We start from the raw sequence: 27,663 nt of genomic DNA on the forward strand, positions 1-27,663 counted from the left end.
TTTTTTATGTGTGTTCGCGGATAACATCGTCGCTTATGAACCGATTTTGCTGATTTTTTTTTGTTTGAAACGATGGTACCATCATAAGGAAACCAGAATCTGATGATGGAATCCCAGAGAAATCGAAAGGAACCTTCGAAAATCGTAGTGGCGACGACGTTGTATTATTTTTCGATGTAATTGAAGTCATTTTTTTTCGTTTGAGAGCAAACACAATTATTTTTTTAAAAGTGGTCATTTCCATATTTCGAACAAATTGTGCAAATGAATATTGTGTTTTGATAGGGAAATACTACTTTTACTTTATAAGTCTTTTCAGTCGTGTGGTCTAAAGCACACTCGTTTTTTAACCGACTTCCAAAAAAGGAGGAGGTTCTCAATTCGACTGTATTTTTTTTTTTTTTTTTTTTTTTATGTATGTTACATCAGAACTTTTGACCGGGTAGACCGATTTCGACAAATTTTGTTTTAATCGAAAGGTGGTGTGTGCCAATTGGTCCCATTTAAATTTATTTGAGATCTAACAACTACTTTTCGAGTTATATCTAATAATGCGTTTTTACTTGACGCTTTTTTCGTCGGCCTACGTTGTATTATACCACATAACTTTCTACTGGATGTACCGATTTTGATAATTCTTTTTTTGTTAGAAAGGGGATATCCCTAGTTTAGTACCGTGATAAGGAAACCAGGATCTGATGATGGGATCCCAGAGGAATCGAGGGAAACTCTCGAAAATCCGTAATAACTTTTTACTGGGTGTACCGATTTTGATAATTTTTAATTTAATCGAAAGCTGGCGTTTATCATGTGGTCACATGTAAATTTTATCGAGATCTGATAACTACTTTTTGAGTAATCTTGAGTAACGCGTAGTTGCTTGACTATTTTTTCATCGATCTACGTTGTATTACTTGTCGATGTAATTGAAGTCGGTTTTTTTTTCGTTTGCGAGCAAACACAATTATTGTGTATATTATGTATATTGTAAGTGAACAATAAGGTTCACTAATAATCAAAAAAAAAAAAAAAATTACTGGCAAAATATCACAGCAACAGAGGTTGACGAAATGTATCGAAAACTACAAAAATTTAAGTAAATGAATAATTAAAAAGTGTAAATAACTTTAATATTTTTAAAGTTTTTTTGGTAATGTATTTTCGTCCATATCTAAAGTCTGTTTGATGGTTTAATTTCTTAAATACTGCATACTTTTAAGCACCATTTTCGATAATCAGGATTTCTTGAGAAGTCTTTAGGAACTTTTAGTTTTTTCTAGTGTGACCAGTTTTCAAATTTAAACTTTTTGAACAAGTTTTCGAGATGCTTCTATCGAGGATTTTTTTTTTAATTTTTGTGGGTCCACAATACACAAGTACAAACGCTTAGACCACGAAAAGCATCTTTCGTCTTATTTTATATGACAAATTAGTTCAGCTGTAAAGCGCTTTATATTTATCAATAAAAAATCGGTCGCTTAAAAATAAGCGGTGTTAAAGAATATTGAGTGGTGCAATTATTTTTTTAAACCTGTGTTATTTCTAGAATTGAAGTTGTAAATATATTGTAAATAAATTCCAACTAGAACAAGTTTTGTTTTATTTATTTTTGCATATAGGATAATAGTTTTAGGAGTGTTTATATAGGTAGGGTACCTCAATATCAATATACTGCTCAAATATGGAACAGCTAGACAGGGGAAGTACCTTGACGTTACAGAAGATCACAGCTAAATAATACTGCTTTCAAGCAGTGTTGTGTTCCTGTGTAAGGTACAGAGCTCCTGGACAGGATCGAGGGTAGGGTAGGACTTAGTTTCCTAACCTTCGGCTGGCTTGAGACCCCATGCGTCGTCGGGAGGGGTGGTCTTGTGGGTGCCGCCCCTCTGGGTGCCGGGGCCCGGATGTTTTCATTCGGGCCGGCCGCCGGGGCGAGGTGGTGCATGCTAACGCGACCCCATCTCGCCCCACTTAGGCGGAGGTCTGTTCACACGTGGATGGTTTTTAGTCAGTAGGAGTCTGATATAACCCTCTGGCGCACCCGTGCTGGAGGGTATCCATGATGGATTTTCCCCACGTAAAAAAAAGGACTTAGTTTCCTAACGTGTATAAAACTATTTTTGAAGTTTGACAATGTTGCAAGTTAAATACTAAAAGTACTAAAATTACTAGTAGCTGTAATGTATAAAAGCGAATGATAAAAGAAAACACAAATAAAGTCGTAGAAATGTATTAAAATGTACTTATATAAACATTAAACTTATTTTCTGTACATATTTAGCAGTTGGACGACTTGTTGGGCGACAAGCGGCACACGACCGCCTTCAGATTTGTGTATGCCTCGTCTTGGATAGCTTGGTCGAATTTCTGGAAAATTATAAGAATTTATAATTTAATTTAGTGTTGCCCCTGAAAAAACTATTTAAATAATAGTGTTTTTGTCTGTTGTCAATGATTGTCTACATTTAGGATTCTTTTGGGTCTTTGAATAAGCGTTGGGTACAGTGCTCTCTGTATTTTTGTTCTTTTTCGTGCGTATGTGTTAAACCCATGTCATTTCATTTCCATTTAAATAAATATTCAAGTAACTAGCATAAATACTAATAACTGAGTTAGGGCACAGTAGGAAATTTCCTTCTCAAAATCTGGAGCAGCTCGACTGGGGTAGTACCTCGACCTTACAGAAGATGACAGCTAAATAATACTGCTTTCAAGCAGTGTGGTGAGTAAGGTGACCAGAGCTCCTGGGGGGATTGGGGGTAGGTCGGCAACGCGCTTGCGATGCTTCTGGTATTGCAGCCATAAGGTAGGGTAATCGCTTACCATAAGGTGAGCCGTACACTTGTTTACCGACCAAGTTATATAAAAATAATAAATCTATAAATAATACTGAATAAGTTTGTTTGTTATTTTGGAGGTTATTCTATAAGTAATACTGACACCTAAAATTACTTCCATTTTTCTCCGTCTCTATGTACATCTGTGTTTTCGTCGCAAGCTATGCGAAAGCTACAGAATACTAAAATTTCCTAAACACGTTTTGGATGATTGTATTTGAATAAATAGGGCAAAACACATGAGTTTACGCCATTTTTGGCGCGAACTTTTGTAAGCTTATGTCCAGTAGTGGACTGCGAAAGGATACTGTGATGTGATGATTTGAATTAATATTTGTTTAATAATCTCTCTGGTGTAGTGGTGCGTGTAGTCGCCAAAAATTATTTGTACCAATATTTCTTTCTGGTATGGATGCCTGTCCTTATGTGCCTCCCCACCGTATATACCTGATAGCAATCAAAGCTGCAAGGTTGCACATAACACTGGGTATATTACCTAAGTTTGTAATGTTAAGATTTTATTTTAAAATTATATATATATATATATATATATATATATATATATATATATATATATATAAATTTTTTATTTTATTCTTTGATTTTTTTTGCTAACTTAACTTTCTTTTATCATTGTCGAGTTTTTTTAATTTATTTGTATTTTTATTTTTGTAAATGACATTATTTTGACTTTCGTTAAGTGTGTATATCACCTTATGACGAAATAAATGTTTTCATTTTATTTCATTTCAATCGTTACTCATAGTAGGATATGTACCCGTCTACCAGTGGAGCAGTGTGGTAGATTATGCTCCGATCCTCTGCTACATGAAGAAACATGCCTATGCCCAGCAGTGGGATGATACAGGCGGATTTATTACCTCATTGATAACGATGGTGGGTACGAAGGACAGCGGGCGCTGTAGGCTGTCTGACTTGTCTCCGTACGCAGCGAGCAAGTTGTCGCCTTGTTCGCCATCTGCGCATTGCTTCAGCTTGCTCGATTCCGGCTGGCGTTTTACTTCTTCGAGACACTAAAATATAATTTTTTTTATATAACAAGTATGCACAAGATGCTGACGTCTTTTGTGCAGTCCTTATGAGTCTCCCCACCGTGCCTCGGACAGCACGTTAAGCCGTCAGTCCCGGTTGTTATCGTGTATACCTGATAGCGATCGTTACTCGTAATAGGGAATATATCCGCCAATCTACATTAGAGCCGCGTGGTGTATTAAGCTCTGATATAGAAAAGAAAGCAATTGATTAATTTTATTAAAATAAGTGTCGACAACTACAAGCGTACAGATAAATAATGAGTATTTTATATTAATTAGTAGATGCAGAACAACATAAGCTACATTTTATCGGCATTCCCTCGAATATTGTGCGGTCGAACCCGTGTAACACAGATAGTGTTAAATAAAACACCCGAACATATGTAAACAGTAAAATGTCTAAAAATATATCTTACCGTGTCCAGAGACTTGTCAGGTCTCGATTGACCCATCAGGCAGATAATCAGCTCCATCTTCTCTGTGTCCTGGAGGCTGCGGTCTTTTAGGATACACGATTGGACCTGAACGATATTTTAATTATTTATATTTGTAGAGATCTCCTGTAATCAATCACCTTATTTTTTTACAAATAAACGCTCTATTTTATGCTTAATGCTTAAGGCTTCACACTCAACGCCCCCCAGTAGGATTTTCTCCTGTGTCGGGGGTCACGTCATAATACACAAGCACAAATGCCCAGACCATGCCAGACGTGTAAATGGGCAATACGAATATCTGTTGTGAGCGAGGATTTGAACCCACTTCCACTAGCGCATCGTCATCAATTTCAACATTTAACGCCCCTAGTAAGATTGACCTACTCGCTCGGACAAATATTATTTATTTATTTATTGGAACGAAGTTCTTTACAGCAGGCTTGACATTTGGCTGGGCAAGCGAACTGAAGAAAATGTGATACTAAAACCGTAAGAAAAAAATATAACGGAAGTGACGTAATATCAGTCACACGACTGTATAATAAAATATTACTAGTAAACTTCTTTTAAATTATTTATGTAATTTTATACGGTTGACAAAAATAAATAAAGCCATTTTTTTATTTCACTTAATAATTTGAATTATTATTATTTTATTTGATTTATTTTATTTTACGGTATTTATTATTTTCTAAAATACTAAATTTCCTAAATACTTTTATGTACTTAATTAAAAACCAATCAACAAAATTAAAAAAATAAAATCAAAAACTAGAAAAAAAATTTTTTTTTCAAATTGTTTTGCTTCTATACTATCTGAAGGAACTTCGTTCCTACCTGGTGTTCCATGACACCACATAATTTTTTCATTCATATTTTTTGTTATTATTTAGTAGATATATATCGAATTACCTTGTTACCGTAGCACTCATCGGGTCCATGATGACAGGTGAACTGCCATTTACCGTTTACTTTGTCGTGCTAAAACAAAACAAAAAAAATTAAATTACTATAATTCGACAGAAATTAATATATTCCTATATTCTTTAACACCAATGTAATTGTTTTTTTTTTTTATTTTGTGTCCGAAATTGTCATAAAAATATTAAGAAAACAATCAAAATGAAAAATCGTTATCCCTGAATAAAAACGAAAAGCTAACTATGTGATGCCAAGCGAAAATTCGAAAATGAAATGACCAATCCGATTTTATTTAATTTTTTTTTTACAACACACGCATATGGTCATCTGTTCCTAAAGTATGCTTGTGTTATAGGTAAGAGCCGACTGGTATAGCTACATTTTTTTCGATAAATATACATATAAATAATACATATATAAATAAATATATATATTACACCCAGACTCAGGGTGAGAATCGAACCCATAACCCTCGGAGCTGAAAGCAGCCAACGGGCCAGTCAAAACGACTTTCGACTACTATTTTAATTTTTCCTAATCCTTCCTCCCTAGTCCTAATGAATGAAAATAAAAAAGCTACCACAGATTAGGAATATACACTCTGCAGAGAAGAAACTGCAAGAAACTCCGCAGTTACTCTTTCCCCCGTCAACACATTACTCAACAATGTATCTTAGCTCGATAACATGACGCATAAGTTACGGTCAGTTAAATTACGCACGCTTGACTTGATCGCGCGAAGCGAACGGAGATTTAGAGGGAGATATACATTAGATGGAGTTAAAAAAAGTTTTACTTGAATCGTGTGGTCTAAAGCACACTCATCTCTTTTTTTGCTTTCGTCTTTAACAAAAGATACTTTATTTTATACAATGCCCCATAAAAACATATTTTTTATTAATTTATTTTCATCAACATTTTCCTCATAAGTTACCTAACGCATAATAAATCCATCGCATACAGACAGGTCTATGGCTCATTATATTATGTTAAATGATTCAATTGTTTAGCACGTGTTGTTAGATGTTAATATATGATCACATACTAGTTATACCCGTGCGAATAATTTGCAGTAAATAATTATAATAATAATCACTTTAAAAAATTACAAAAAAGTATTACTAAACGTAAGTTGATTTGAAATTAAAAAAAAAAATTACTGATCATCAATCACGTTGACGCTGTTTCAAAATTAAACCTGTCATATATGTAATTTTAATAATTAATTTATTTATAAAAACAAGCAGCAATTTTTTTTTTACTTGTGGATGTAGAGCAAGTAGAGCAGCTTTTAACTGAGGTTAGGGCACAGCAGGAATTCCCTGCTCAAAATATGGAGCAGCCCGACTGGGGAAGTACCTCGACCTTACAGAAGATCACAGTTGTTTTTGGTGAGTAAGGTGACCAGAGCTCCTGGGGAAGATTGGGGATTGGGTCGGCAACGCGCTTGCGATGCTTCTGGTGTTGCAGGCGTCTATAAGCTACGGTAATCGCTTACCATCAGGTGAGCCGTACGCTTGTTTTCCGACCTAGTGACATAAAAAAAAGCAATTATCTATAAAATGATATACAATTTATGTGGAGTAATTGTGAGGTTTTTTTTCTACAAAGGGAGGCCACATAACCTTAGCGTATTAACACATATGATAACAATAAAATATCAAATATGCATACAACACTATACGTCGTAAATAATAACATATCGTTTTAAATAATATATTTAAAAAATTACCTATTGTGTAGTGGAAATATGTATAAGGGGATGTGTATAATAAATTCTAATTTTTAGCCGTCTTCGATAATTTTCTGTAGGTTACCGCTGGAAATATCCTGAATGGGGAAGTACCTCGACCTTACAGAAGATCACAGCTAAATAATAGGTTTCTACTGCTTTCAAGCAGTGTTGTGTTCCTATGTGTAAGGTGATATTAGGTAGGCCAGAGCTATTAAGGGGGATTTTAAAAAAGAAGAAGGTTTTCAATTCCACTGTATTTTTTACGGTTAACCCATAACTATATATAAATAATTTTTTGTTTTTGATTTTTTCTATTACATAACCCATATATACTGATTTCTTAATTAGTTTCTATATTAAAGAAACTTCTCATTCGTGCACTTTTGATGAATTTTTTACGACTATTCTAGTTTTCTTCCTTTTTTTTATTAATTAATACTGGTACCCATAAATATGTATAACTAAAATAATTTACTAAATATATTGTTAAAAACTCGACAATGCCTGGAGTAATGTATGCCAGAAATGATGTAAATTTACGTAAATGTGTGGACAAATACCCCAGACATGGCGTAAATTTACGTAAATGTGATATCAACGTGACATAAAACACTAATTTTATATCATTTTTATGTCACATTTACGTAAATTGGTGTAATATGTTTGTTAACTAGCTGATTATTCTTAAAGTTTTCTAATATTTTAGGTGGTTCTTATGGAATGATAAAATTAAGAAAACTACTCAGGTAAATAGCAAACTGCAAAAAGTTACGAATATTTCAACTTCACGCGTTATCAAATCGTAGAATCGGATCTACTACGTCTGTCATTGTAAAGGCGGTTTTATCATTCATAGTGATTTATTACAGATACCTCCTGTCTATAAAGGAAGTATTGACAACATCAAACAACTAGAAAAACATCTACATTTAGTCTATACAAATAAATAAAATTGTAGTGACTGTTTGTAATATTAAAATAATTGCTTTTTACTAAATGCATATGGATGTATACACGGTACATATGCCATAATTGTGTTTGCTGGCAAACGAAAAAAAACCGACTTCAATTACATCGACAAGTAATACAACGTAGGTAGACGAAAAAATAGTCAAGTAAATACGCATTATCAAAGATTACTCCAAAAGTTGTTATCAGATCTCGATGAAATTCAAATGTGACAACATGATAAACGTCAGCTTTCGATTAAATTAAAAATCATCAAAATCGGTACACTCAGTAAAAAGTTATGCGAATTTTCAAAGGTTTTTCTCGATTTCTCTGGGATCATATCATCAGATCCTGGTTTCCTTATCATGGTACCATACTTAGGATAACTTCTCTCCAGCAAAAAAAAAAAGAATTAACAAAATCGGTTCATAAAGTTATCCCTGAACATACATAAATACCTTTTTTGAAGTCGGTTAAAAAATAACATTTTTTTTATTTTTGTCTGTCTGTCTGTTTATTTCGGCTAATCTCTGAAATGGCTGCGACCGATTTTGACGGGATTTTCACTGGCTGACTTTTTAGATAGCTGATGTAGAAAGGAGTAACTTAGGATACTTTTATTTTAGAAATGTATTTATTTTATAGCTCTGCGAACTGAACAATAACTTTTTGTTTAATACCACGCGGACGAAGTCGCGGTCACAGCTAGTAGTAAATAAAAAGGGTTACATACGGTACTTTTTCCATAGGGTACAAGCTTAACTTTTACAAGGCCCCTCAACTCCCTCCAGACGGGGGCCAGCTGTGTCGTGATGAAATTCTTGCTGTCGGGGCAGAGTGATTCGTAGTACACGGCTATTTTGACCTGTAAAATTATTTACTTTGATTTTTATCTAAATATATAAATACCTTAAAGCAATGTTGTAATAGTTTAAATTAAAATTTAAAGCTTAAAATTTAACTGTGTGGCTACGGCAGCGAAGAATATAACCTCTCTTCTCGTGCGTGTCATAAGAGGCGACTAAGGGATAACACAGTTCCACTACCACCTTGGGAATTAAAAAAGCCGACCGGTGGCGGCATAACCATCCAACTGCTGGCTTTGAAATACACAGGCCGAAGACGGGCAGCAGCGTCTTCGGTGCGCCAAATCCAGCCCTGCGGTCACCAACCCGCCTGCCCAGCGTGGTGACTACGGGCAACCCATTCACTCAATTTTTTGACGCTAACTTGTGTAGACCGCTGGCTTTGAAATACACAGGCCGAAGACGGGCAGCAGCGTCTTCGGTGCGCCAAATCCAGCCCTGCGGTCACCAACCCGCCTGCCCAGTGTGGTGACTATGGGTAAAATCAGTTATCCTTTTGATAACAGTTATCTTTCTGATAACTGTCTAAATTTGATTTAATTCAAAATCAAAATCAAAAACAACTTTTATTCAAATAGGCCGCATGAGCACTTTCGAATCGTCATTTTACAAATTAAAACTTTAAAGTGTTTATTATTTTTGTAGAAGTAAAGCTACCACCGATTCGGAATGTAGATTCTGCAGAGAAGAATCGGCAAGAAACTACGCAGTTACTCTTTTGAAAGTAATAGGTATATAGACTGTGTTTTAGTAAAAAAATAGTAATATCTTGTATGAAATACAGCGTCACTAAGTTCTCACATCTTTATCAACTATGTAATCCTGCACCGAATAATACGCTATATATATATATTTTTTAAACGAATACTTTCAAATTAAAACTATTTAATTACTTAATTTTCTTAACGTTGGCACAACGGTTACTGCCATAGATTGTGCCTGTTGCGCTAACAGTTGCGGGTTCGATCCCCGCACATGAAAAACATTTGTATTGGCCGTACAGGTGTTTGCCGTGGTCTGGGTGTTTGTGCAGTCCTTGTGGGTCTCCCCACCGTGGCTCGGAGAGCACGTTAAGCCGTCGGTCCCGGTTGTTATCACGTACACCTGATATCGATCGTTACTCATAGTAGGGAATATATCCGCCAACCTGCATTGGAGCAGCGTGGCGGATAAAGCTCTGATCCTTCTCCTATATTGAAAAAGAGATCTATGACCAACAGTATAAAACTATTAGTTTTTCTCACAATTTCAAAAACGATGTGTGATCTATGAAATAAACTAACCTTGTCATCTCTCTTGTTCTTCGCCAGCGCGCCGCAGAGAAAGGCGAACAAACAAAACAGTAGGAGCGACCTCATCTTGTTCTGTCAACAAACAGAAAGAAAATTGTTTCATAAAATTTTGTAACGAAGTATTTTTATGTTACACTAGCGACCCGCCTCGGCTTCGCACGGGTGCAATGCTAATACTAAATATAAAATAAATATTTATAATGTTAAAAAAATGTGTTTATTTACGACTTCACATTAGAAAGCTCTAAAACTATGAGTGTTCCTCTACTATATTGTACATGTATTACCTTCCTTTGGAATAGTTCTATTTACTAAAGAAAACCGCATCAAAATCCGTTGCGCACTTTTAAAGATCACAGACAGCGGGAAGCGACTTTGTTTTATACTATGTAATGAATAAGTAAGTATCAACAATGTAATATTAATTTATGTGAAACTGCAAAACAAAATTGTAATTAAAATATACATATTTACAATTCACAACATTAGAACTAAATATTTACAGATAGTTATGTTATAAATCATGTCCGCGTGGAATTGTGCCAAGAATGCTGGCAGCATTTCCCCGTTGAATCGCTATGCCGATTCTCTGGGCGAAAAACGCACCAGCCTTCTTATCACCAGTGTAGGTAATAAGGCGACGAGTTATCTCTTTTAAACATTTTTTAGCACTGCAAACGCAAGTATGAGTAGAAAGTAAGTAACAGAAAGTATCTGTTAGAATTTGATTAGAGTCTTCGAAACTGGTAACTGTCAACATACATACATAAATACCTAAATACAGCGTAATTCAGTAAAAGGCAGTACTTCATTTACCGCCATTTTTAAATTTATGTCGCTTTTTTTTCTATGATTATAAATGTAAAATATATATTGATATTTTTTACCGACTTAACAAAAAGGATGTCGACTTATATCACTTACACAAGAGACACAGAAATAAAATAAAGTAAACGATATTATTATTAAAAATACAAACATTTAATCGCGAGCGTAATGGCCATCCGGCCGTATTACTTTTACAAGATGAAAAAAAATCAGTTAAATTGATCTTCTAACGACTAAATATATATAAATAAGTCATTTAAATCATATAGAAGATGTTTACATAATGAAATATGTGTATCTTTGTCCCACATCTTAACTGACCATTTAACTGAGGTAGGGCAGGAATTTCCTGCTCAAAATATGGAGCAGCCCGACTGGGGTAGTACCTCGACCTTACAGAAGATCACAGCAAAATAATACTGTTTTCAAGCAGTATTGTGTTCCTGTTGGTGAGTAAGGTGACCAGAGCTCCTGGGGGGATTGGGGATTGGGTCGGCAACGCGCTTGCGATGCTTCTGGTGTTGCAGGTGTCTATAAGCTACGGTAATCGCTTACCATCAGGTGAGCCGTACGCTTGTTTGCCGACCCAGTGACATAAAAAAAAAAACATCATCAAAATTATCTGTCCAATAATCAAATATGCTAATACTTAAAGCCTCGTGTCAAAACGTCACTGTATAATGGTTGTAACGTTGTAATTTCATTTACCTGTTTATACACTAGCGTGTGCCCGTGACTTTTTTGAACTGTGAACCGTTTTTGAACCGTGCATTTTTTTACACTACAATACATGGCTCATCGTTAGTAAGTTACTAAAAATAGCAAATTTCTTTATTGAAGTACAATTTCTTAACGCATGCTTGACTTAGGGAGTTAGCTGGTGAATGCGTGACTAGAGCGTTACGAAAATTGTGATCGGTCGAGGCGAACGGAGCAACAGAGAGAGGTGCGAGCATACACTTTCTTTCTCTCTTTCTCTCATAGCCAGTTACGTTTCGTATATCTAAGACACAGTGCAGGCGTATTACTTATGAAGTTTTACTTCAGTCGTGTGGTCAAAACCAAACTCGTTTTTTTTTCTATCTAGGTCTATGAGCCTAACTTCTAATATCTATATAAATAAAAATGAATATTTCTAAGCGCATAACTCAAGAATGGCTCGACCAATTCGCAGTGTACTAGCGGATCCGGCAGACGTTGTCCTGCCCGGAAAAAAGGCTACCAAATTTCATTGCTTACATACGGATAGCATCGCCACCTACCGGGTCCAATGAGATAAAAAACTACGCTATCTCCCAAGTTGGACCAATTTACAGATACTTACGAAATTTAATAAAAATTGGTTCAGTAGTTTTGGAGTTACATACCAATAGCAGCGCCACCTACCGGGTCCAATTGAGATACTACCCTATCTCCCAAGTTGGACCAAATTACAGATGCTTACAAAATTTGATAAAAATTGGTTCAGTATTTTCGGAGTTTATCGCTAACATACATCGTGACACGAAATTTATTTATATATATAGATGTGGTTTAAACTAAAATTTGCACTGTATGTTGTAAGTGCTGTCGATTGTATACAAATAAATAAACATATAGATTTACTTGTGTGTATCTCACACAATATTGTTGGGAGAAACATGGTTTCATTTCCGTCCAGTTTATATTAAAAAAAAACATCAGACGACTTTCGCTAATGTATGACAATCACGTTTTGTTTCTGTCACTACTTAGTAATATGGGACATAGTATAACATAACTGACAGCATTTTACTATCATGATCATTATTTACATTCTTTGGACGTAAAAATTGCCCGCCAATGTTATCGTTGGAGGTTTATGATTCGTAATATTCATATTTTGTATTGATTGATAGATGTCGCGGTGTTTGTAGTTAAATTCCTCCGAAACGGCTTGACCGATTCTCATGAAATTTTGTGTGCATGTTGGGTAGGTCTGAGAATCGAACAACATCTATTTTTCATCCCCCTAAATGCTAAGGGTAGTCCACCCATATTTTTTTTTTTAATTTTTAGATAAATTGTTTATTCTTTATTTTATTATGATTTGGCGTTGAAAAATACATAAAACTCTAAATTTTCACCCTCCTACCACCAACCCCTATTTTTAAATAGCGTTTAGCGGCAAGACAACGTTTGCCGAGTCAGCTAGTCTTAATATATATAAATCTCGTGTCACAATGTTTGTCCTCAATGGACTCCTAAACCACTTAACCGATTATAATAAAATTCGCACACCATGTGCAGTTCGATCCAACTTAAAAGATAGGCTATATTTTATTTTGATATATTAAGTTATTATTATATTTCAGAAAAAAATAAGGTGATACGAAGTTCGCCAGGTCAGCTAGTATATACATATATAAAATTTTCGTGTCACAATACTCACAATGTTAGTTACCATACTCCTCCGAATCGGCTGGACCGATTTTTATGAAATTTTGTGTGCATATCGGATAAGTCTGAGAATCGGCCAACATCTATTTTTCGTACCCTTAAGTTATAAGGGGGTGAGGAATTAAGAGGATTAATAACATATATGGCAAAACAACATTATGATAATGGAATACAAAAAACGACTGACAGTTATTTTCCGTTACATCACAATTACTTTTAATTGGACGTTTAAATTAACCAAACTTATCAACTATCAGAGATTTAAGTCGTTGAGTTAATATTTAAGATGTTAATCTGACGCCCTGCAAACCCTTGCATCCTGTTAATGAGGACAAAGGTCAATTAAAACAATTGGAGTTTAACCTCTTAGTTGTACGAGACAGTTGAAGTACTATAAATAAAATCTGTACATTCTAAGGACAAGCTGGTTGAAACAGGTTTTATTAAATCAGTGTATACAAAAATTGTGTTTGCTGGCAAACGACAAAGAACCGACTTCAATTACATCGACGAGTAATACAACGTAGGTAGACGAAAAAATAGTCAAGTAAATACGCATTATCAAAGATTACTCCAAAAGTTGTAATCAGATCTCGATGAAATTTAAATGTGACCTGATACATGATAAATATCGGCTTTCGATTAAATTAAAAATCATCAAAATCGGTACACCCAGTAAAAAGTTATGCGGATTTTCGAGGGTTTCAGTCGATTTCTCTGGAATCCCATCATTAGATCGCTCTTAGCGATAAGACCGCCTTTGTACATCTTTCTTCGTATGTATCCCTTTTTGTAACATTCCTTTGTAGTGTACTATAAAGAGTATTTATTATTATTATTATTAGATCATAGTTTCCTTATCATGGTACCACACTTAGGATATCTCCTTTCCAACAAAAAAAGAATTTTCAAAATCGGTTCATAAACGAAGAAGTTATTTGAAGTCGGTTAAAAAATCAAAAATCTCTGTATGTGATCATCATTTTACAAACTATAATTGATTAATATTAGAAAATCGAAATAATTAAATACAGTATACATACTTTCCAGATTGGTTATTCGAAAGTGCCTTTGAAGCCTACTTGGATGAAAAAAATTGGAAGTTATACGTCTTTTGGTGCGTTACGGAAAAAATGATGAGAGTTAAAGCTGAAGTTAGCTAGTCAACGAGGAAGAAGTTAGCAACGTGAAGTTAGCTATCCAATGAAGTATAACTTCTTATGTACACAAACACACTTTTTTTACTATTTATCTTTCATCGTGCGTACATAAGTACACACACACTTTTTTTACTATTTATCTTTCATGTTTTTTTGAGTGTACGTGACATCGTAAAAATCATGCTATTTTGGCATTATTGAAATTTGTTATAGGTACACGGACTACAACAGTGTAGGGGTCGCAAATAGATAATAGTTTTGTTCAGTATAAAAATAAATTTAAAATTATTTAGTGCTAATTTAATATCTAACATCTATAAAATGTAGAAATAAAGTTGAAAATCAACGCTAATCAAATATTTATATCCATAAAATGTTGAAATAAAGCTGAAAATCAACGCCCATTATCCGTTCGAAAATCATTCAAATCACTGACCCCTAAGTTACGGGTTTCCTAGTTAAGGAGTCAGAATTTCAACGAATTTTAAACTACAAAGTAATTCATATTATGGTTCCTTTTTCTTTCTAAATATAGGTATCTATACTAATATTATAAAGAGGAAATATTAGATTATTTGTTTGCATTGAATAGGCTCCGAAACTACTGAACCGATTTGAAAAATTATTTCATTTTTTTTAAATATAATATAGCCTATATCATCTGTGGGTGATATAGGCTATATTATATTTAAAAAAAATATGGATTTTTTTTGATTTTTTTAAATATCCGTGCGAAGGCGAGGCGGGATGCTTGTTGAGTTATACGTGACGTGAGAAGATGTCTGCAACATCGAAGTACTGAGAATTTTAAAATGACAATAGTGGTAAGTCTAATTATTAACCCTATAAAAAACTTTATGCCAGATGGTATTGTTTGCTCGCTTGCACCTCTTGTTATAAAAATATTAAAAGTATATTTCTTCTTTCTTAAACAGATGACTTCGTAAAGGAAATCAGTCACCCGTGACCACGACCCTTGCACGACGAAATATCGAAAGAATCAAAAGAGTTCCTATAGTAACTTACCTTGTGTATAATCTTCAACAAGTAAACAACCGCTCTGGTCAAATTCATTAAAAAAATGGCACCCAAAACACATCTGACACTAAATATTTATCATTTTATTAATAATTTGATTGTTACAATACACTACAGTTCAGTCGCTATCGAGATAATGTTTAAACTCTCAACTTTAGAGGCTGTTATCAAGAAACGGTGCATTGTTGAGTTTATCTTAATTGTACACAAATATATTATTAACCAGCTGACCAACGAACTTCTTAAAGCACCATTTTTTTCGTTAATTTTTTTTGAAGTAAAACTTGTCAACACACGCTTGTCTTGGGTAGTAAGCTGATGAATGGGTGACGAGTGTTACAAAAAGTGTGTACGGGTGAGGCGAATGGACGTTGAGAGGGAGAAGTTAGTGAAGATAGAAAGAGACAGAGTTAAGTTTCGTATATGACTGTAGCTAAATAGGTTTTACTTCAGTCCTAATTGTTTTTTTCCATAAATTTCGACTATTTATTTTAATATATCAACATCATCAAGTCCCATGTCCCCTGTATGGGGCAGAGGGCGGCCACAGTGCGCTGCCATCTCGCTCGTTCTTGGGCTATCAGCTTAATATCGGGCCAGGAAAGCCCGACAGTCTTCAGCTCCGCGGTGACGGAGCGACGCCACGTTCGGTTGGGGCGGCCACGTTTCCTTTTCCCTTGAGGAGTCCATTCTATCTCTCGTATTCTCGTATTTTAATATATAGAGAACCAATAATCATTATGTCTCTAAGGCCTTAAAGTTTTGAAAGCCGCTGATATAAATATTATATAAAAGCCAGCCCTGCGGTCACCGCCTGCCCAGCGTGGTGACTATGGGCAAAGCACATGATGGAGAGGGCAATTAAATACGCATTTTTAACTTCTTTCGAATAAAAAAATAAGAATAAAGAATCTTCAAAATTGATACATCCAGATAAAAGCTAGAAGCTACCATTAAAAATACTGTGGAATTGAGAACCTCCTCCATTTTTTGAAGTTGGTTAGCAAAAATAATAATTATTTAATACCTATATGTAATATAAGTTATTTATAGCTTCACAAGTTGAGGGGTCAGACGACTCAGCGCATTATCTGAGACGCCATTTTATCGTTGACCTCAAGTTCGGTGACCAGCTTGGTAGGCAATTAGCCAATTACATTGTTATATATTTACTAAAAATAAAATCGATGTAAGAAAACGGTAGGAACTACATATAGGAACTTATTTTTTTTCATATGATTAGGGCGACAAACTAGTGTCCGGGTCCACCTTATGGCAAATGATTACTATAGCCTGTAAACGCCCAAGACACATCTGGAACACGTCGCAGAACCACTGAACCTTCCCAGGAGCTCTGGCTACATTACTCATTACAGGAGCACAACACTGCTTGAGAGGAGTATTATTTAGCTGTGATCTTATTAGTATTATTTTTTTTATAACTACTAGCTGACCCCGCAAACGTTATGTTGCCATATATGTTATAAAGCCCCTTAATCGCTCCCGCCCCTCTTATAACTTAGGGGTATGAAAAATAAATGTTGTTCGATTCTCAGACCTACCCGATATGCACACAAAATTTCACGAGAATCGCACAAGCGACACGAGACACGAGAATTTTATATATTAGATTTCGGCAAACAAGCGCACGGCTGACCTGATTAAGCGATTACCGTATCCTATAGACGCCTGTAACACCAGAAGCATCGCAAGCGCGTTGCCGACGCTACCCCTAACTCCCCAAAGGAACAGTTAACATAAGAATGTTACTTACTTTGTTGAGGTATGTACTCAGTCCCACCTCAATAAAATATCACTGTTATTAGTAAATAATGTAACAATATTGCGTTGTAAGTTTCAACCCTTTTGATGTATAACTATGGAGATAGTGCACAGCAGGAAATATCTTGCACAAATCTGAATCAGCCCAAATGGAGAAGTAAGTAAAATGGACGAAATACTAGAGCCTGTTTTTTGTTCGGTTATATTGCGAAATCTACTGAACCGATCGGAATAATACTTATACCATAAGGTGTAAAATGTTTCGGAGAAGGTTTTAGTGTATGTTATGTTGGTGATTACTTATCGTGTAAAAATATGGATGGACATAGGTCGCTAGTGAATAAATAGAGACTTTACTTCAGCCTATCGCAGTCTACTGATGGACATGGGTCTCCCCAAGTTCGCGCCAGACATTATGGCGCGAACGCATTTGTGTTGCCCATAGTCACCACGCTGGGCAGGCGGGTTGATGACCGCAGGGCCGGCTTTGTTGTACCGAAGACGTTGCTGCCTGTCTTCGGCCTGTGTATTTCAAAGCCAGCAGTTGGAAGGTTATTCCGCCATCGGTCGGCTTTATAAGTTCCAAGGTGGTAGTGGAACTGTGTTATCCCTTAATCGCCTTACGATACCCACGGGAAGAGAGGGGGTGGCTATATTCTTTATTGCCGTAGCTTCACAACTTAAATAGAATTATTGAAATAGAGTAAATAAAGACTTACCAAACTATAATTCGAATTGTAACACAACACACCTGTTTTAAATTTCACACCGGGAATGTGGTTTTAGTTAGTATAACTTATAATGTAACTTAAACCACAATACTATAAATAGCCATCTGCTTGTATAAATAAATAATCCAATGTTAGTCGAAATCATTTACTTTATTATTTTGGTTATACCACTATGGTGGCAAACAAGTGTACCATCTGATTGTAAGCGATAACCGTAGCTTATAGACGTCTCTAACACAAGTAGCATCGCAAAAGCGTTGCCGACCCTATCCAGGAGCTCTGATCACCTTTCACATCAAGCAGGAACATAACACTGCTTGAAAACAGTATTATTTAGCTGTGATCATCTGTAAAGTCGAGGAACTTCCTCATTTGGGCTTCAAGAGATTTTGAGCGAGATATTTCCTGCTGTACCATAACTCAAGTTATGTGTTGTGTGTGTGTTCGTTTATTTTTTTTTACACTTATAAAGTCGTAATGTTTTGTGCAATAAGTTTCGTAATGATACCATTATTGCACCATTGAACCCGTAAAGATTATAAAAACCGCAAATCATAAAATAAATAATGACGATATTCTCGATTTGATTACTTGTGATGCAATTGTAACAACGGACAAATCCAATCGCCTTATTTTTCATCATCATCATCATCATCATCATTATCATTTCAGCATATCGCAGTCCACTGCTGGATATAGGCCTCCCCAAGATCGCGCCAGACATTATGGCGCGAACTCATTTGTGTTGCTCATAGTCACCACGCTGGGCAGGTGGTTTGGTGGCGGCAGGGCTGGCTTTGTCGCACCGACGACGCTACTATCGTCTTCGGCCTGTGTATTTCAAAGCCAGCAGTTCGATGGTTATCCTGCTATGGGTCGGCTTAATAAGTTCCAAGGTGGTAGTGGAACTGTGTTATTCTTTAGTCGCCTCTTACGACACCCAAGTGAAGAGAGGGGGTGGCTGTATTCGATAATTGCGGATTCGATCCCCGCACATGACGAACATTTGTATTGACCATACAGGTGTTTGCCGTGGTTTGGGTCTTTGTGCAGTCCTTGTGGGTCTCCCCACCGTGCCTCGGAGAGTACGTTAAACCGTCGGTCCCGGTTGTTATCATTTACACTTGATAGCGATCGTTACTCATAGTAGGGAATATATCCGCCAATCCGCATTGGAGCAGCGTGGTGGATTAAGCTCTGGATCCTTCTCCTACATGGCGAAAGAGGCCTATGCCCAGCAGTGTGATATTACAGGCTAAAGCAAATTGCTCAGATAAAGTCACGATTATTTAAACTGTCTCTTGGATTATATAGTTTGTAATAATTTAACATTTTAAGTTATACATCCGTTGTAAAACAGTTGTTGATTCAATTTAATATTGAAATATATCAATTTAAAGACTTCAATTTAAGTTTAAGACGATTTTTGACCTCTCGCAGCGGAAATGAGTTTAAGTCGATTTTTGATGACTACTTACTGTCAAGATGATTTTCGTTTTATGACGGTCATAAAGTATTTAAAGTAAGAATTTCCTTATATATAAATAAAATGCTGGAGTATTGTCGTTGTTACGAAACAACTGGATAGATTACGATCGAGTCTTGGGAATTTTATTTACTAGACGCGCGGACCTTATGTAATAATATTGCGATTTCTTCGTTTAATATGAGTTAAAATTAATAATTTTTTAAGTAATTAAAAAATAACGTCTTTTTAAATACAAACATTGTTGAAACCCTCGGAAGTTATATTTTTTTTTAAATACATAACTTGCTTGAAAACAGTAATATTTAGCTGTGATCTTCTGTAAGGTCGAGGTACTACCTCAGTCGTGCTGCTCCATATTTTGAGCAGGACTCTTTACTGTTCATACTCTTTATTGTAAACAACAACAATCAACACAATAACATATTACAAATAAAAATAAAAACAGTGTACAAAGGCGGTCTTATCGCTAGAGTAGCGACTGTTCCCTACCTTAGTGAAAAACATATATCATTTTGGGTGATTATTTTTTTATCTATATCATTATTATTAAAGTTATGTATTCACCTTTTAAAAAACGAACGAGGTCACAAGCAAAAGGTAGTAAAGGGAACATAATGTTTCATAATTTGTCTCAAAGCTGACGGTGTTTTCGTCTCCAATTTTATCACCTTGTCACTCCTAAACACTTGACTCAGCTCTCGAGCGAGTCTAGATAACGGTTCGATATATTTATTGACAATTTTTTTTATAGATTATCTATAAAAAGGTCAAGTTTGCATTGTTTATGAAATTTCATTTATTACGTAAAAAATATTCATACTTCAGAAATCAATAATTTTGTTAGAAATAGCATCAAGACATTTGTATTTGTAGAAATATTTCTATCCATTCTAGTTGTCTGTCCCTTAAGTCTGCCCACCGTGCCTCGCAGAGCACGTTAAGCAGTCGGTCCCAATTGTTATTAAAATGTATCCCGTGGAATAGATTTTCATCCAAAACCGCGAGTTTCCGCTAGCTAATTCATGATTAGTCATATGTTGATAAACGGGGTCATATTCTGTATAATTTAGTGAGGCCTTGACCGTTTTAAAGCGATTTTCATTCATCCAGTTTACAATTGAGATTATATTTACATTGTTTATACAAAAAATATCTCTCAGAGATAAAATATGTTTAGCGGATGTGACCAGATAATAGTGACACGAATTTTTACCTCCATATACCTACGTGTATATACATATACTTTCCTGCAAAACACGACTAAATTTAATATTCACTTTATCTTACCGCTCTCCACTACTGGACATAGGCCTGCCCAAGTTCGCGCCAGACATCCCGGTTTTCCGCAATCCTCATCCAGCCACCACCGGCAATCTGATGTAGGAACAGCGGGCCGGAATTTAATATTATTGACAGTATTCTTAATGTCACAAAGTAGGTAACAGCGGAGTTTCCTGTCGATTTTTCTCTGCATAATATATTGTCCAAATCGGTGGTAGCTTCGCTTTAATGAAAATGATAACTGAGGTAGAGCACAGCAGTAAATATCCTGCTCAAAATCTGAAGCAGCCGGATTAGGGAAATAACTTGACCTTATCAGTGTGGTGTTCCTTTGGTGAGTAAGGTGACCAGAACTCCTGGGGGAATTAGGGATAGGGTTTTCAACGCGCTTGCGGTTGAAAACCCTATCCCTAATTCCCCTAGGGTTTTCAAGCGACTATAACCTAAAGTAATCGCTTACCATCAGTTAGGCTGTACGCTTGTTTGCCGACCTTGTTGTATAAAAAAAAAATGTTATTATTTTAAATTGTGAATTGACGATACAAAATGCTTTCGAAGTCTACTTGAAGAATTTTTTATGATTTATAAAATATGATTTTTCGTTTCTTTGTAATAAATAAACTTTATTTTTAAAATTCATTCACCAGGAGAATTCTACGTTATCACTGAGTTATATAGGCTATATTTTGTTAGTTAAGCTAGTTATTATTATAATAAGCTTCTCAAATCCCTTGGAGCGTCTCCATAACATCATGTCTAAACCCGCCGAGTATTATCAACGTGCTGTGACGTCACAAGTCATAGATACATTGTGTTACAATGAAATGTGAAAGTTCGTTTGTTTGTCTCACTTTCACGACTCGGCAGTTCACTACAAGTTTCACATGTTATAACTATACTTGCTCTATCGCGTGGTTTCATCTACGTTAGTCTTAGAAAAAAGGTTCTAAAATATAGGTTCTTCTTCAAGAAATGGGCTATCCAACAAAAAGAGTTTTTTTTTAATTAGCACGATTCAATAAAACTTTATAGCTATGTCGGTACAAAAAATAATGTTTTACCGTCTGTTACTCTAAAACATTCAATTCTACTATTATTTTTATGTACCTTTCCTTCTTCCTTCCTTTGGAAATTTATCGCAAGGGATAACTCTACAACTAACCCGTTTACACATTCTGCAAAGACTGCTTTCTGCTCCGGTGTATTTATTTACTTATGTATTATTTACAGTATAGACTGTTACTATGAAAAAACCATTAAGTTGTGAACAGTTAATTTTCTTTTTTTATTTAAATTTTAGGGTTCCGTACCTCAAAAAAAAAACGGAATACTTATAGGATCACTTTGTTGTCCGTTCGTCTGTCAATACCCTTTTTCTAAGGAATACGTGGAAGTATCATGTTGAAATTTATATCAAAAACTCAATTTTACAGTTTCTTAGAGCTGTGAAAAAATCAAAATTCTAAGCCTATGTAATCGAAAGATACAGCCGTTTATGCTGCAAATTATCGACACTCGCAAGTGAATCATAAACCTACAGGGTACTTCCCGTGAACTCATAATCTTGAAATTTGGTACGAAGCAACGTTTTATAGTACAGATAAAGGAAAAATTGCGAAAAGTATACATTTTTAGTTACATCATATAATAAAAGTATTTTTTATAATTATTTTTGTACGGAACCCTCAGTGCGCGAGCCGAACTCGCACTTTGCCGATTTTTTGATCGGTGTCTCAATATTTGCCTACAATTGGGAAGGCACTTTGAACATTATTTGTTGGTGTCACCATCGGTGATTCTAAATCTATATAAATAAATAAAATTGAAGTGTCTGTTTGTAATATTAAAATAACATTTTTTTACAATTTTTGTCTGTCTGTCTGTTCGTTCCGACTAATCTCTGAAACGGTTGGACCGATTTTGACGGGACTTTCACTGGCAGATAGCTATGTAATAAGGCGTAACTTACGCTACTTTTATTTTAAGTATTTTTTTTATAAATCTGCGAACTGAATAATGACTTTTTTGTTAAATTCCACGCGGATGAAATCGCAGGCATAGCTAGTAAATTAATAAAATCATACAATGAAACATAAAAGTTCGTATTTGATCAACACGTTTTTTTTATACTTAATATTACATTTTTATACTGAAGCATAAATAATTTATCTTATAAACCAACAGGCGTAGTAAATTTATTAAGTAACTAGATGTTTGATTAAGTAGATTGTTTGACTTAGATTTTTTCTAGGTGTACCGATTTTGATAATCCTTCGTTTAATCGAAAGTGTTTGTCATGGTAAAAAAAGTACGTTGTCATATTGTCCACTTTTAAATTTGATTGAGATCTGACAATTTTTTTTAAGTTATCCCTATTATTGTGTACCTTATTCATTGATATTCTTTTCGACTTTCGACAATTGATTTTTATATATAGCTAGGTTGGCAAACAAGCGTACGCCTCACCTGATGGTAAGTGATTACCGTACTTCGAAAATGACGGACTTTCTATACAAACTTTTTACCCCTATTAACACCTCTAAGCAGAATGTTCTTAAACGCTGTGCATATTTACTTATTTAGTTACTAGAGCAAAAATAAAGTTTCACGTTTCTAGCTTCAAGAATGACTCTCTTTTCATAATAATAATAATAATAAAACTCTTTATTGTACACCAAGAGTGAGCAAAATTAGAAAAATAAACAGGAGATAAGTACAAAAAGGCGGCCTTATCGCTAATGAGCGATCTCTTCCTCATACAAAATTACAACACCAATTTCACTCTCATTTGTGACGAATTTCGAAAAATCCTTTAATGTCTTGAATGACGCTTACTTTTTATGTATGTTTATAAAACAGGATACAAAATTTATGGAAGAAAAAATTCCAATAAATAAACACTTCACACTTAACGCCCCCCAGTAGGATTTTCTCCTGTGTCGGGGGTCCAGAAACACACACAATACACAAGCACAAACGCCTAGACCACGACGTAGACCACGACAAACATCTATATGGCCAATACAAATATCTGTGAGCGAGGATTGAACCCGCGACCGCCAGCGCAACAGTCAGTACTGTGACCGCTGCGCCAACACGTCGTCAAAATCAATCAATAACCATTATATACAATGTAGACATACATACATAAAAAAATCACAATAACTCACGGTAGAAAAATCAACAAACAATTTCAAGTTGCTACATTACAATACTGGGTACATTAGGATAACTTTGCTACATTATAGCGACCGCTCCGGTGTAGTGGTGCGTGTACGGAACACGTCGGCGCTTACACACCGGCGCAGTTCTTTCTGGTTTGGATATCTGACCTTGTGAGTCTCGCCGTGCCTCGGAGAGTTAAGCTGTCAGTCCCGATTGTTATCATTTACACATGATAGCAATCGTTACTCATAGTAGGGATATATCCGCCAAACCACAGTGGAGCCACTGCTCCACTGTGGTTTGGCGGATTGGCTGGTTGATTTACCTCCGATTCCTACATGGTGAAAGAGGCCTATTCTGTGGCAATGAGATATTACAAGCTGAACCGTTACATTAACTACATTACAAGCGTAGATAATGAGACGAAATAGTCCGTGCTATTCGACATTAATGAAAGCAAATAAAAAAAAACCGACTTGAATTACATCGACAAGTAATACGACGTATGTGGACGAAAAAATAGTTAAGTGAACTCACGATATCAAAGATTACACGTAAAGTAGTGATCAGATGTCGAATTTAAAGAGGACCACAAACAAGCATCAGCTTTCGATTAAGAAAAAGAATCATCAAAATCTGTACACCCAGTAAAAAGTTATGAGGTATAATCCAACGAAGGTGGACGGAATAATAGTCAAATTAATACGCATTATTAGATATACTCAAAAAGTACTTCTCCGATCTCGATTAAACGAAATAATAGTCAAGTACTCAAATAGATATTGTAAAAAGTGTATATCGCGCTAACGCTAATTGAATCCCAACGCATAACAAATACTTGTATGGGACATACAGATGTTGTCAATGTAGGCGTTTGTGTTTGTATTATGTTTAGGCTTTTGACATATGATTTCGTGAGTAAATTGAATGCGAAGTGATTGCGTATGACCATATATAGGTAGGTACATAGAAATTAATGGATTTTATGATGACAAGCTTTACCTGCCACTGCGTTCGCGATTGACATTTCTTTTTGGTGTTCATTCCTCAAGAAACGATATGAAAAAAAATATGGGGAGTGATGATGACGTTTTATAGCGCTTCTTAACCGACTTTCAAAAAAGGAGGAGGTTCTCAATTCGACTGTATTTTTTTATGTATGTTAGAAGTCTTACTGGTTGGATGGACTTGTAATGTGGTCCCATTTAAATTTACTCGAGATGTGACAAGTAGTTTTCGATTCAAATCTAACAATGCGTATTTAGCTCCTTGACTATATTGTCGTCGAACTACGCTGTATATACCACATAACTTTTCACTGGTTGTGTCGATTTTGATGATTCTTACTTGTATATAATAAATCAAAAGCTGGTGTTTGTCTTGTGGTCTCATTTAAATTTGATCGAGATATGGTGACTACTTTTTGAGAAATCAATTTATTTGACTATTTTGTCGTTTACGCTTCAGCTTGTAATAATCCACTGGTATACCACTGGGGGACCTCTTTCCTCATGTAATCATCAGATTCAGACCAGAGTTTAATCCACCACGCTGCTCCAGTGCGGGTTGGCGGATTTATTCTCTACTATGAGTAACGATCGCTATCAGGTGTACGTGATAACAATCGGGATCGACGGCTTAACGTGCTCTCCGAGGCACGGTGGGGAGACTTACTAGGACTGCACAAACACCCAGACCACGGCAAACATCTTTATGGCCAATACGAATGTTTGTCATGTGCGGGCATCGAACCCGCAACCACCAGCGAAACATCCACAAACCAGTGCTATGACCGTTGCGCAAACGCGTCGTCGATTTTTCGTCTACTTACGTTGTATTATTTGTCGATGTAATTGAAACCGGTTGCTTTTCCGTTTGTGAGCGAACACAATTATTTATTTTTATCAAGCTAACGACTTTGAACGTTCTAATGTCCGTAATTCATTCGATTTTAATCATTGTAAGTGTAGTTATAAATCGTCTTTATTTGATAAACTTTGTATGTTATCTGATTTATAAAGGGTTTATTATACTTTTAATTAGGTAAGGTTAGTAGGTAGCTAAAGGTTGCCTGGAAGAGATCGCTATAAGCGATAAGGCCGCCTTTGCATACATTATTTGTTTTTGTATCTAATCGTTCTAAAATGTATCTCCTTTTTTGTGTATGCAATAAAGTTTAATAAATAAATAAAATAATACACTTATTTTATAATAGAGGTACTTTATACAACATAGGATGTTGAAAAAATTATCAAGTAAATACCCATTGTTAGTGAAACTATACCGTGTACTGGTGCAATGTTGCGTGTAACGTGTCGGCGGAGCGTAGACACCGACGGTCGAGGGTTCGATTCCCGCTTGGAGTTTATTTATTTCCGGTCTAGTTGTTAGTCCTTGTGGGTCTCCCCACCATGCCTCGGAGAGCATGTTAAGCGGTCGGTCCCGGTTGTTATCATGTACACCTGATAACGATCGTTACTGTAATAGGGAATATATCCACCAACCCACATTAGATCACCTTTCGATTAAACAAATCATCAAATTCGATATACTCAGTAAAAATCTATGACAACACAAAAAAAAAACACTAATTGGGAACCTCATTTTTTTTTAAATTTTTTGAATTGAATAAAGATTTTGTGCGAGTCCGTTCTCTTTGTCGAAATGTGAACTCTTTATTTGTTGTCGTTCTTGAGAAGTTCCTTTCTCTGTCTTCGATGGTTTTATAATCTTAAAATTAAATAGGACCGTTTATGAAATGCAGTCAAGTTTATAAAAAAGTTATTAAAAAAAAAATAACTGGATTACCTATTTATAAAGAACTAATTCTACGCGCTAAAATTTGATCGAATATCGTAAATAAAAATAAAAAAAATAAAAAAATATTTTTAAGACTGTTTATTATAAATACTTATGTTTATAAATAAAGAAAAAAAAATGTGAAAGTTGCTATAAAAAATACAACCAAATGAATTTAAAGAAAAATACAATTATGTTAGTGTTTTTTATCAAAATGCCCAATTAAGTGCATCAAAAATTCAATAAACTATACAAACACAATGAAAACATACGTTCAAAAATAAAAATCAATAACAAAAAACTCACCACAAAACAAACTGGTTTTCGAGATAAATAAAAAACTTAAGCACAACAATGGATTCGAAATAAAAAAAATTTTTTTTTTTTTATACGACAGCTCCGTCCGCGGTTAGAAAGGCGACTGAGTTTGACGGCCAGTTCTACTCTATTTTGTACGATATAAAGTTGAGGACTCATGGCAATAAATCTCAATAAATAAAAATGAGTCATCGAAATGTATGTACGCGCGTAATATCCAAGCGACTGCACTATATTAAATAAATAATTATTTGTGTTCGTTATTATTATTACAAGCTTTACGAAAATTAAAAAAAATATATCGACATATTCATGAGAAAAAAAAAATGTGTCTAGAGTTCGTCGGATCATCGAATTTTATATAAATATAGTTACAATATAAAAATTTTACGATATAATATTTCGCAAAATTTCCAGTGTCGCTTTACCAGCCTTCCTATCTTCTGTCTATAGTTCAGCAAATCTCATAAGTAAAATTTTAAGGGCTTCCTCTTCAAAATTTGAGATTTCTGGTTTGGAAGAAGCTAGAAACGCTTTTTTAATTGCATGCCCAGGTCAAA

General features: G+C 35.2%; 1 protein-coding gene across 1 annotated transcript; it reads right to left on the bottom strand.

Annotated features, from left to right (window-relative positions):
• Positions 1 to 2,214: 2,214 nt before the first annotated feature.
• Positions 2,215 to 27,233, bottom strand: LOC123667194 (GILT-like protein 1). The gene is made up of 7 exons (XM_045601157.1): positions 27,092 to 27,233; positions 10,086 to 10,166; positions 8,670 to 8,801; positions 5,242 to 5,310; positions 4,309 to 4,413; positions 3,719 to 3,871; positions 2,215 to 2,367 (listed from the first exon to the last, which is right to left on the bottom strand). Exons 2-7 carry the CDS (start codon positions 10,158 to 10,160, stop codon positions 2,278 to 2,280), a joined length of 624 nt encoding a protein of 207 aa, XP_045457113.1. The 5' UTR covers positions 10,161 to 10,166; positions 27,092 to 27,233; the 3' UTR covers positions 2,215 to 2,277.
• Between the last annotated feature and the right edge of the window lie 430 nt (positions 27,234 to 27,663).

This window comes from Melitaea cinxia, chromosome 27 (assembly GCF_905220565.1).
Source record: "Melitaea cinxia chromosome 27, ilMelCinx1.1, whole genome shotgun sequence".
NCBI lineage: Eukaryota > Metazoa > Arthropoda > Insecta > Lepidoptera > Nymphalidae > Melitaea > Melitaea cinxia.

Coding starts and splice junctions, on each gene's coding strand:
- LOC123667194 (XM_045601157.1), bottom strand. CDS start 10,160: ATGAGGTCGCTCCTACTGTTTTGTTTGTTCGCCTTTCTCTGCGGCGCG. Junction 8,802..10,085: donor AGAACAAGAGAGATGACAAG/GTTAGTTTATTT, acceptor ATAATTTTACAG/GTCAAAATAGCCGTGTACTA. Junction 4,414..5,241: donor ATGAGTGCTACGGTAACAAG/GTAATTCGATAT, acceptor AATATCGTTCAG/GTCCAATCGTGTATCCTAAA.